The sequence below is a fragment of the Rhinichthys klamathensis genome, unplaced genomic scaffold (assembly GCF_029890125.1).
Source record: "Rhinichthys klamathensis goyatoka isolate OS25496 unplaced genomic scaffold, OSU_Roscu_1.1 h1tg000297l_1, whole genome shotgun sequence".
Taxonomy (NCBI): domain Eukaryota; kingdom Metazoa; phylum Chordata; class Actinopteri; order Cypriniformes; family Leuciscidae; genus Rhinichthys; species Rhinichthys klamathensis.
The window spans coordinates 14,986-27,500 of NW_026606816.1; the positions used below are offsets into that span (position 1 = coordinate 14,986).

Here is a 12,515-nt window from a genome sequence, read left to right on the forward strand (position 1 = left end):
GACATCAACACCAGGGATGCAATGCCCATACGTCAGCGGCCAAGACGTATGCCCTTAGGTCGACAGGAGGCGGCAGAGCAGGCGTTGGTAAAGATGCAGCGTGCTGGTATAATAGAGCCTTCTGAGAGCCCCTGGGCATCCCCGGTGGTCATGGTCCCAAAGAAAGGGGAGGAGTGGCGCTTTTGTGTCGATTACAGGAGGCTCAATTCAGTGACACGAGAGACTCGTACCCTCTCCCACGCTTGGATCTTGTGGGTTTTCATCATTGGACTTGAGGAGTGGGTACTGGCAAGTGCCTCTGAAGCCAGAAGCTCGACCCAAGACGGCTTTTTGCACGGGAAGAGGTCTGTGGCAATTTAAAGTCCTATTTTTTGGTCTTTGCAATGCCCCTGCCACATTTGAGCACCTAATGGAGAGGGTACTGGAAGGCATTCCGAAATAGCAGTGTCTGGTGTTTTTGGACAACAACCGTATGGGAGTGGCCTATCTCGATGAGTCAGAAGGAGTTAAAAAGCTTCTTGGATCTGGCATCCTATTACAGGACGTTTGTACAGGGATTTTCTTGTATTGCAGTTGTATTTTCTTGATTTTACAAGATCCTGCTGAAGGATCAGTGCTTTGTCTGGTCAGAGTGCTGTCAAAAGGCTTTTGATACTCTGAAGCAAGCCCTGGTGCGCGCCCATTCTGGGACCTCCCGACCCCCAACTTTCCTTTGTTCTTGATACAGATGCAAGTGGGGATGGAATAGGGGCTGTTTTGTCACAAGTGTTGCCAGGCGGAGAGAAAGTAGTAGAATATTTCAGCAAGGTGCTAAACAAAGCTGAATAGAAGGATTTGTCTCACATGACGAGAGCTGTTGGCCACAACCTCTGCCATCAGGCACTTCAAGTACTACTTGTGCGGTCGGCACTAAACCATACGCTCTGACCATGCCTCTTTGCTGTGGTTGATGACTTTCAAGGAACCAGAGGGCCAGGTGGCTCGTTGGCTCAAGGAATTGTAATTATGAGTTCACCATTACTCATTGTGCAGGGGAATGGCATGGTAATGCAGACGGCCTGTCGGGATGTCCATGCAGTATGCAGGAATGCAGGTATTGTGAGCGCAGAGAAGCTAGAGAGTGGGAGCTTAGCCGGAAAGTAGGGCCCGAGCCGGTCTGTCGGGAGCTACAGGAGGTGGATGTCACTCAATGGGCGGAGAATCAGAAAGGGGGACCCAGACCTACAGCCTGTGATCCTCTGGGTAGAGGCACAGCAACGACCACCATGGGAGGAGGTAGCAGCCCACTCCCCATTCACCAAGGGATTGTGGGCCAAGTTCAAGTGTCTACGGCTAACAGAGGGGGTTCTCCAGCGAGCATGGATGGTGCCAGCGACAGGAGAAAAGAGATTGCAAGTCGTGGTGCCTGGGGACATGCAAGAGGCAGTGTTGAAGGCCATGCATGGCTTTACCGGGTCTGGCCATTTTGGGGTGACGAAGACACTTCGGCATCTACATCAGGCCTTCTACTGGGGACGGCTGAGGCGTGATGTAGAGGACTTCTGCAGGCGTTGTGATCTTTGTACAGCACGCAAAGGGCCGCAGGGGAAGTCTAGGGCCCAACTGCAGCAGTTTCTGGTGGGGGAGCTGATGCAGCGGTTAGAGGTGGATGTCATGGGGCCATTTCCTCGCACCACGCAGGGAAATTGCTTTGTGTTGACCGCTATGGATTACTTTACGAAACGGCCTGAGGCCGTTGCACTGCCTAACCAGGAGGGGGTTCCTTATAACCCGAGGTTAGGGGGGCTCAACTTTGGGGTTGGAGAGCTAGTTCGGGTTTACAGCCCAGTTAGGAAGAGAGGAAGGTGCCCTAAGCTGGACAGCCACTGGGTGGGATCATGCCTGATATTGGACCAGCTGATATGGCCAGTAGTGGCCAGCAGGTGACACCACTACCCGACATCCCTCAGGGTGATCATTCGCAGGGCTCAGCGGAAGCGGCACCTGAAGTGGGGCGTCCTAGGAGGGAGAGGAGAACCCCAGTCAGATTTAGAGACTTTGTCCTCGGGGTAGAGGACTTCAGTTAGAGGGGGGTAGTGTAACATGTTCAAAATGCTGTTCTGTTACAAATAAGGATGCATTTGATGTTAATGTTGTACTTTATTCATTTTATGTGATTTGATTGATTCGTTGTTCAAGCTGAATATGGAAAGAGGCTCCACCCCTCGGGGGAGTTAAGGGGGAACCTGGGAGATAGCAGGAGTTGAAGAGCGCCTCGCTGGTTCAAGTGCGGTTGTCTTATAAGCGGGTGTGTATGGCGTGGGCTGTGGCCGACAACAGCCTCTAATAAACATCTTTTGTTATTAAAACCGTCTCGTCCTTGCCTGAGAACTCTACAATATGATGGACCTGAAGAATGAAAGCTGCAATATATACTTGGATATTTATATATCACACTCATAGCCATGCCAAATGCCTCTATATCTATATCAGACGGACTACAGCTTTAATTTTGCGTGAAAAGATTGTTTTATCGATAAAATGAAACCCTAGTTTCACATATCTTGTTAAAAAAGGGTTTTCCAGGACTTAAATATCAGAAAATCAAATTCAAGCACCTTGTACGAACCCTGGATAAAGAAACAAGGACTTTCCCCAGGAAGTGATGATTTTCTTCTCTGGGAAACACTGCTTTATCCACAAATGTAAATTCACAACTTTGGATGGAAACATAGCTTGTGTGAACGAATGGCCTTTCATAATGAAGACAACGGGAAAAGTAAGATGTCTGATAGCAGTTTAATACAAATAAACAATACAGATAAAACATCCATTGTGAATAAAACCGTAGCTATTGGTCCCGTAACAATAAATACTCAGGGTTTTGATGGGTGTGAGGAGCTCAGGGTCTCGTTTGGTCAGTGTGTGTGTTGGGAAGACTGCTCCCGTATCTGTGCGGCGCCGTATTCAGTGTCCTGTATCCCTGAGCCCCGAGGCCGAAGCCCAGCCGGACGCCGGGCCCCTGGAGGCCCTGGCTCAGCGTGCCGTACGGGAGCCGGTGCTGGTGGGCCGGGAACACCAGCGGCTGCATGTGTCTGCCCGGCGTGTTGAAGGAGAACTCGGGAGGAGGGCTGCTGGGTTTGGCAGGCGTGGACGTGACCGGGTTCAGCTCGGACACCACAGCTGAAGACACGTACTCCGAGAGACTGAGCGATCCAGCGCCAGAACTCAGCGACGGGCGGATCCACTCGTCCTTGAAGATCTGGATGGTTAGCGTGGAGACTAGCGCGCTCAAACGGTTGGTCACGTGAGCCAAAACCATTTGCTCATCAGCGTCTCTGCGGATGCGGACGTGGATGGAACCAGCCTGTGCAAAAACAGTGCGAGTTACAGAAAATCCAGCTTTTAATGTTGTTTATATGTCTATTAATGTGCTAAACCATGTGTAAATTCATAGGTTGACAGCATTGCTGAGTATTTCCTCCTCAAAACTGCAGTGAACCAAAGACAGTCTCAAAATCACGGTTTGAAATCGCTGGTGTTTCGTCACAAACGACCTTGTAACCAATCAGATCAATGTGTGGATCTCTGAGCTGAGTGAGTGAGTGGAGGCGGGGCTCATTTGCATATTCATAATCAGGCAAGGGTGTCGAGTGACATTCAAGCTGTTTAAAGGCATGAATAATTTTTTTAAGTAAAAAACGTTTAAATATGTAATTCTGGTGATCAAAGATGATATTTAAGGGATAAAATGATTGACTACAGGATCTTTTAGATCCACCCCGAAGGCTTATGTGAGTGTTTGCTGAAGAGCTGAGAGATCTGGGGTCAGTTGCATAAACATCGCCATTACTAGTATGACCAACTAGCAGTTACTCAAGAGGCAATCAGTCTTGCTTTTTGGTATCATATTAAGCCGTATGTTTAAAAAAGAAATGTGATGACTAACTTGTAAGACTAGTCTTAGCAGTTTATGTAACCGGCCCCAGGCCTCGAAGACATTTCATTTCATAGAGGAGTGTTTTCAAGCAGCCGTCACAATTATATTCCTTTCACAGTGGTTCATCCACGAGAACTATCAGGATACTCAGTGGACACAGGTTTAGTATTTGATCTGAGCTCATGCACCTCAGCTTATTGAACTTATAAACACTGAAAGTGCGCAAACTCCGATCAGTGAGGCCTACGATCCATCAACTCCAAAAAGAAATAAAAATCCGTGTTTAAAGGAAAGAGAACAAGTTCACTAAGAGATTGAATCCTGAATTGGTGATAATATAGCATAATGAGAGATTTATAAGCTATTTAAAAGGCCCGAAACGCCAAATTGGATAAAGTTGGGTAAAAACATTGATGTTTATTTGCTGCTGTAACTAGTAGTAAAGAGGAAGAGATGATCGGTTCTTCTGTCACAAACATTAAACACACAAACACACATTTATGGACTGAAATTACTGCTGAAACTGACAGGATTTGAGAGCTGAGTAATCAATGATTACTGAGATTATAGGATAGCAGGCACGCTATTATAGGGATTTAAGAATCGATATGGGTTCATCAAAATGATCATTTATATTATTATATTATCAACCCAAATGTAAATTTATAGCAAGAAACAGACTAATAACTGAAAGCCAAATTAGGTACAATTATGTAAACACAGCCATAACCCAAGTTTGTACAAAGCCTTTATCAAGCCAGCGTGACTTCAGTGTTCATTAACAGCACATGTGCTCGAAATCATCAGTTAGAAAGATAATCTACACACCAAGGAGCCGAAGCCAACGGTCCAGAAGTGTTCGTTTCTGACTTCAAGAACTCCATCCAGCGTGGACACCTGAAAAACATCAGGAATGAGTGAAGAAGAGAGCGCTGGCAGCGTAAGGCACGGGATCGCCAAGCGTTTTGGGACGTCTGCCTTTACATGCACATGAACTCTAATGACATCCCATTCCTCATCCGTAGGGTTTGATATGGAGTTGCTCCACCCTTTGAAGGGGTGTCCCAATACTTTTGGCAATATAGTGCACATCTGATGAAGGACTGACCTCTCGGAGCAGTTTATCCAGCTGACCGATGACGTGAGACGGGGTGGTCTGAAAGAAGAGAGGACAGCCGTGAGTGTGTGAAGTCTGCGCATCACACAGGTGTCAGTACACACACGTGATCACACACACCTGCAGCAGCACCTTCCCGCTGTACACACTCATCGGGTACATGGTGCCGAAGGTCATGAGGGCGATGGCCACGGCAGACGCGGTGTCCATCGCGTGATAGTTACTGCACAACAAGCACACAACATCACATAAGGGAGGAATTCAAAGAGATGTAGGAGTAATACAATATGTGCCGTGTTATTTAATCTGTGTAGAAATCCTCTGTTGTGGTTGGAGTATAGAGTTAAGCTGCGTTCACACTACAGCGGCGGTGGCTGCGCTGGAGGGCGTTCCCACCACTGGATCCCTAGTGATGTTTGTGAGTGACATTCACGGATGTTACTCTATGTTAGACAACAAATACGTTTTCTTGCCGCTACAAACAAACATTTTGGAAGGAAAAGTCTAAATATAAATGGAATCAGTACATAAAATGCATAATATTAAAGATGAACGAGAAACAGTGAGTGCTCTTTGCCATCGCGGCTATTTAACTGCAGCAAACGGGCAAATACCGGTCTATCCGAGTTCCCGAAACCCTTCAGTCTCGGAGTCAGTACGGTGAACACCACTGTATGCACACGGGGACCAGGGATGGAAATTAACTTTTTTGTCCACCGGCCACTGTGGCTGCTGGATTTCAAAATCTACCAGCCACTCAATGTTTTTACCAGCCACTTTCTTGCTTTTTAACCGACAATGTGTAACTGCATGTGAAAATTAATACTACAAGAATACTTGGGCAGTTTATTTAATCTCAAGTCTCAATGAAATACTGACATTTTCTCTTTCTCTCACCCTCGGCCTCATCCACCTAATCTGTCATTTATTTTTGTTTTGATGATAAATTGAGCCAGCCTCCAAAAGTAAATAACCTGTCCTGTGATTTTTTTCTCTCTCACACAACTCTCTCCAGACACGGATTTATGAGCTATAGTATGTTGGTTGCCTTTACATTAGAATAATATTTAATATAATCTAGATATGAAATGGAATAAATAGCATTCAATACAAAATTAATATGTCTCATATATTGAAATCAAGTTTTATGTGATAAAATATTTGCTTTGTTGTGCATTAGAACCACACCAGGCATTTAGTACAAAATAATTTATTGAAGCATCCAGATACTTCACCACGTGACAGCAGCTAGGCTCCTGATTGGTTAACGCGGCGCGAATTGACGCTAAAGTTCAGATTTTTCAACTCGGGCGGCAGACGCAAATTCGCGTCAAACGCGTGAATGCACAAAAGCACTCAATAAAATCATGCGCGTGGAACGCGTCAGACGCTCGAACTTGCCGCGCGAATGAGGCGTATTCGCATCTACCACGGCGCGCTCTACACCTCATTCGCGCCGCAGGAATTTTTTACGCGCGTAACGCGTCTTTGCATTGATGAAATCACTCGCGCCAGACGCTCTATTCTCGTCTGGTGTGAACGCACCATGATGATCCGCCGTCCGGGTGAAACAGTATGCTATTTTTATTTACCCGCCACGGTGGCCGGTAGGTGAAGCGAGTTTACCCGCCACAACACAAAATCACCCGCATTTGGCTGGTGGCGGGTGCTAATTTCCATCCCTGACGGGGACCTATCATTAATTATAGGACAGTTTCTGACTGCTAAAATGAGCTTCTCGTTCACTTGCCTCGGTCGGACTCGGCACTGAAGAGTGACCGATCACGTGACTCCACTGACTTCACTCCTATTGGTTGTCGCTCCCGAAAGTCGCTCTTCATTTGCATAAAGTTGAACAGATCTCAACTTTGTCTCGTTGCTGGACACGCCCCTCCGGTCGCTAACGGTCGCTGGACACGCCCCTCCGGTCGCTAACGGTCGCTGGACACGCCCCTCCGGTCGCTAACGGTCGCTGGACACGCCCCTCCGGTCGCTAACGGTCGCTGGACACGCCCCTCCGGTCGCTAACGGTCGCTGGACACGCCCCTCCGGTCGCTAACGGTCGCTGGACACGCCCCTCCGGTCGCTAACGGTCGCTGGACACGCCCCTCCGGTCGCTAACGGTCGCTGGACACGCCCCTCCGGTCGCTAACGGTCGCTGGACACGCCCCTCCGGTCGCTAACGGTCGCTGGACACGCCCCTCCGGTCGCTAATGGTCGCTGGACACGCCCCTCCGGTCGCTAACGGTCGCTGGACACGCCCCTACGGTCGCTAACGGTCGCTGGACACGCCCCTCCGGTCGCTAACGGTCGCTGGACACGCCCCTCCGGTCGCTAACGGTCGCTGGACACGCCCCTCCGGTCGCTAACGGTCGCTGGACACGCCCCTCCGGTCGCTAACGGTCGCTGGACACGCCCCTCCGGTCGCTAACGGTCGCTGGACACGCCCCTCCGGTCGCTAACGGTCGCTGGACACGCCCCTCCGGTCGCTAACGGTCGCTGGACACGCCCCCTCCTGTCGCCGGAAACCGCCCGCTCAACATTGAAATGAATGGTATCGTGTCGCTTTGCCGCTTGTAGTGTGAACGGGGCTGGGCATTGACAAATTTCACGATTCTATTTTATTTAAATTCACAAACTGGATTCAATTTGATTGGATATGGATTGATTTATATGTATCAGGAACAGTGTTTTTCTCCAGTAATCTCTGTGAACAGTCGCTGCATTACTGTAATATCACAGGTTACAATTAACAGCTGATCTGAAGACTAATATTTACATCTTAGTACAAGACAGTTTTTTGTAATAATATGTTTATACTCCAATTTTTTGTTTAAATATAAATATTTAAATGGATAAACATTTGTTTTCATGATAGATTTATTCAAACACATTAAATATTGAAGAACAGGTAAAGATATAATGAATGTGTAATCTAGTGCATGTCTGTTTCAGAAGAGTTATTAATGTAGAGTTATAGACACTGAAAGTGTTATTGAGGATAATGTTATTGTTCTCCAGCTGTTTTATTGACGGTTGAAACTCTGATTGATTGATTTCAGGAAGAGGTGAGCGCTCTTAGTGTTCGTGACTGCACACGCGTGTCCTCACCTGATCTCGATGAGCATGTAGGTGATGCCCAGAGCGAAGGCTCCCGCGAGGTTGATCAGCACAAACGGGTTCATCCTGGGCAGGAGAACGCTGCTCAGCGCCGGGATCAGTCCACACACACTGCACACACACACACACACACACTGAGCATCAGCGCTCCGTTTATCACACACACACGTCAGTTTATTACACATGTGACGGAGCGAGACGTTCTTACCTTCGGCTCAGGTCGGCCACGTGCTCCTGAAGCCAGCTGGTGCTCGCAGCTACACACACACACACACACACAAACAGAAAATACTGTACATTTAAAGTTGAATGCATCAATCGGGTGCAGTTTGAGAGAGTTGAACAGGATATCTGCGCATCGACTTTAAAGTGGACTCAATCCTCTTTTTAGATGTGATGGTCTCATTCACACTGTTCTATAGGATAAATTTGAATATAATAATAATAACAAACAATAAAACACTTATTAATGAAAAATGAATATTTCAGAAGAATACAAATTTTTGCTTTACAGTGTTTTCACACTGTGGGCCGCAAGAGTGCTAGTGGATCAATGCAAACGTTTAGAGAAAAAGAAGTAAAGATTAATTAATGCTTTTGATTTTAAAAAAAAGTTGTTTTAATTAATAATTTGTATTTAAATCAACATTATTTAAAGGAAATATACATCTAACAGTGCAGAACTATAGTGAATAGAAAAGGCTTAAATGTAACAGAAACTACATTTTTTTATAGCATAAATTGAATCTTTATACATGAAAATATAAAGCTGCTTTTTAATTTGTAGGACGGGGTCGATCGCGTGAGGATGATCATATCTGGGGTCATGGCATCTAAATGATGAAAGCACACCCAGATTTACACACCCGTATAACATTACTCGTGCCGTAACTTCTTCCCCTGCAAGAGTTTGTGGAAAACTGCATTATCTGTGAAAACAGATTCACTAACAATATCTTACAAATCTAGTGGAATCTTCCAATCATCCGTCCACACATTCAGGAGATTATACAGAATACACCACCCCGGGTCAGGAGCACCATCAGCTCATCACACACACTCATGATGACGGCGCAGCTGTTAAGTGCACTAAGCCATAGCTCGACTTTGATTTGAGTTCAATTAAATGAAGCTTTGCCAAAACACAGCGTATATCTAACTAGGGCTGCAACGATTAGTCGACGTTGTCGACAACGTCGACAATAAAAATTTGTCGACAAATATCTTTGTTGTCGAGTAGTCGTTTGATCTCACGTGACCTAATGTAAGGGCCTGCAATATCGCGATTTGACCGCTACGGCGCTGTAGCGCTAGAGTGTAGTGCAGCCCTTACAAATGCTATTGCGGTAGAAGAAAACACAGCGCGAATTATGACAGTGCAAACGAATCCGAACTAGCAAGGTTTAGGTTTGGGAAAGTTTCACAAAACTTCAAATCAAGAATGCTGTCGTGTGCAATAATTGCAAGGCGCAACTTGCTTTTCTCCCGTGAAAAAGCACAACATGCATGTTGGAGTGCAAGAGGAAACATCCCGGCAAAAGAGGAGCCGGTGAGAAGTGAGTGTTCTCCAGCTGGAGCTTACTAACCAGCGGCAAATCTCTCTTTATTAGAGAATGCAATACTACTAATAATAGTAATAATATTATCAATAGTAATATAATTACAGTAATGTGATGACTTATTTTGCATAGAATAAAGCTTGATCGAGCTTAGGAGTCAGGGCTGTTTTTATTATTGTAACACTATTAGTATATTAGGTATTATTATAGTCTTATCACTTGCCTGTATTTTGTTCAATAATCATGAAGACTTACAAAACGAGATGTTATATCCTTCCTATGATATAGGAAGAATATCATGGCAGTTACTTTATCATACTATAAATTAAAAGGTGAATGAGAACGTCTCTGTCAGCTCAATTGTCATGTAAAAAAAGATTGTAATTTTATACTTATAATAATTGTTTGCAGATTAATATTTTACCATTCTTTGTGACCTGAAGTTAATGTCCCTTTTTCTGTTTCAGTTCTAAGAAAAGCAGTGGGCCTATTAAACAATGCTTAGAGAGCATTTGAGTGTGATTTGAGTTGGACCGAAATCTGAAAACTTAAAGAGAATGACCTGTTTAGTTGGCTCAAAGTTCATTAAAACAACTATTTCAAAAGCTGAAGTGATTTTCTTTTTTTATATTATAGTTAGATAATATGTATAGAATATGTTAGATATGTATAACTCAATGTTTTAACTAATTGGAAAAGCTGAATAATCGTTCCAAACTTACTGATTAGTCTGCGAAATAATCGACGATTAGTCGATTAATCGTTCTAATAATCGTTAGATTAATCGATTATCAAAATAATCGTTTGTTGCAGCCCTATATCTAACGCCATGAGAAGAGCACAAATATATCTGGTTGACTATAACGCTATAACGGGCACGGGTCAGCACTCCTGCAGTGTGTCCCGCGCGAGGCCGGACTCATGAACTCGCATCAGGAGCTGCCCAGAGTGTGTGAAGACAAACGCTGTGTGTGAGAAGAGCTTACCTTCAGACACGAAGACGAACGGCTTGTTCTTGACAGACAGTAGAGTCAACAGATTGAAAAACAGAGCCACGAATGTTCCCACCAGCAGACGCCCCCTAAAACACACACACACACACACACACACACACACACACACACACACACACACACACACACACACACACACACACACACACACACACACACACACACACACACACACACACACACACACACACACACACACACACACACACACACACACACACGATCAGATGCTTTCTGAACTGCTGTTTTCTCACCGCTGACATTGGTATCGTGTGTTTATTCTGTTACTGAGAGGAAAGAGCAGCACATATTCACATATTCATCTAAATGTGGGCGGAGTCAGGGTGTTCGCTAACAGTATAATCGCTGGTCTGTGAGAGAGTGTGTGTCTGTGGGTGTGCGCGTGTGTGTGTGTGTGTGTGTCTGTCTGTCTATAATCGCTGGTCATATTTCGAACTTTTTTACCCCCAAATGAAGAATAAAGAACTCTGCCATGAGTATATAAGGCCCTTAATGTATGTGTGAGTGTGTGCGTGTGTCTGTGAGAGAGAGTGTAAGTGTGTGTGTGTGTGTGTGTGTGTGTGTGTGTGAGACGAGTGTGTGCATGTCTGTGAGAGAGTGTAAGTGTGTGTGTGTGTCTGTGAGAGAGAGTGTGAGTGTGTGTGTCTGTGCGTGTGTGAGTGTGTGCGTGTGTCTGTGAGAGAGAGTGTGAGTGTGTGTGTCTGTGCATGTGTGAATGTGTGCGTGTGAGTGAGTGAGTGTGTGTGAGTGTGTGTCTGTGAGAGAGTGTGTGCGCGCGTGTGAGGGTCTGTGAGAGAGAGTGTGAGTGTGTGTGTGTGCGTGTAAGTGAGTGAGTGTGTGTCTGTGAGTGTGTGTCTGTGCGTGTGTGAGTGTGTGTGTGAGTGTGTGTCTGTGCGTGTGTGAGCGTGTGTCTGTGAGTGAGTGAATGAGTGTGTGTGTGAGTGAGTGAGTGTGTGTGAGTGAGTGAGTGTGTGTCTGTGAGAGAGAGTGTGTGTGAGTGAGTGAGTGTGAGTGAGTGTGTGTGAGTGTGTGTCTGTGAGAGAGTGTGTGAGTGAGTGAGTGAGTGTGTGTGAGTGAGTGAGTGTGAGTGAGTGTGTGTCTGTGAGTGAGTGTGTGAGTGTGAGTGAGTGAGTGTCTGTGAGAGTGTGTGTGAGTGAGTGAGTGTGAGTGAGTGTGTGTCTGTGAGTGAGTGTGTGAGTGTGAGTGAGTGAGTGTGTGTGAGTGAGTGTGTGTGAGTGTGTGTGTGTGAGTGAGTGAGTGTGTGTGAGTGTGTGTCTGTGTCTGTGAGAGAGAGTGTGTGTGAGTGAGTGTGTGTGAGTGTGTGTCTGTGAGAGAGAGTGTGTGTGAGTGTGTGTCTGTGTGTGAGTGTGTGAGTGAGTGAGTGTGTGAGTGTGAGTGAGTGTGTGTGAGTGTGTGTCTGTGAGAGAGAGTGTGTGTGAGTGAGTGTGTGTGAGTGTGTGTCTGTGAGAGAGTGTGTGTGAGTGAGTGTGTGAGTGTGTCTGTGTGTGAGTGTGTGTGTGTGTGTGTGTGTGTGTGTGTGTGTGTGTGTGTGTGTGTGTGTGTGTCTGTGTGTGAGTGTGTGAGTGAGTGAGTGTGTGAGTGAGTGTGTGAGTGTGAGTGAGTGTGTGTGAGTGTGTGTCTGTGAGAGAGAGTGTGTGTGTGAGTGAGTGTGTGTGAGTGTGTGTCTGTGAGTGAGTGTGTGAGTGTGTGTGTCTGTGTGTGAGTGTGTGTGTGTGTGTGAGTGAGTGTGTGTGAGAGTGAGTGAG

At 46.0% G+C, this 12,515-nt stretch overlaps 1 protein-coding gene across 1 annotated transcript in view; it reads right to left on the reverse strand.

The window, feature by feature from the left end:
* Positions 1-2,759: 2,759 nt before the first annotated feature.
* Positions 2,760-12,515, reverse strand: part of slc30a6 (solute carrier family 30 member 6) — a 22,735-nt gene continuing 12,979 nt past the window's right edge. Inside the window, exons 9-15 of the mRNA XM_056270123.1 lie at positions 10,702-10,796; positions 8,365-8,413; positions 8,148-8,267; positions 5,157-5,259; positions 5,028-5,075; positions 4,748-4,816; positions 2,760-3,346 (exon numbers count right to left, since the gene is read on the reverse strand). Of these exons, the coding sequence (XP_056126098.1) occupies positions 2,882-3,346; positions 4,748-4,816; positions 5,028-5,075; positions 5,157-5,259; positions 8,148-8,267; positions 8,365-8,413; positions 10,702-10,796 (949 nt within the window). The 3' untranslated portion in view covers positions 2,760-2,881. The remainder of the gene's footprint in view (positions 3,347-4,747; positions 4,817-5,027; positions 5,076-5,156; positions 5,260-8,147; positions 8,268-8,364; positions 8,414-10,701; positions 10,797-12,515) is intronic.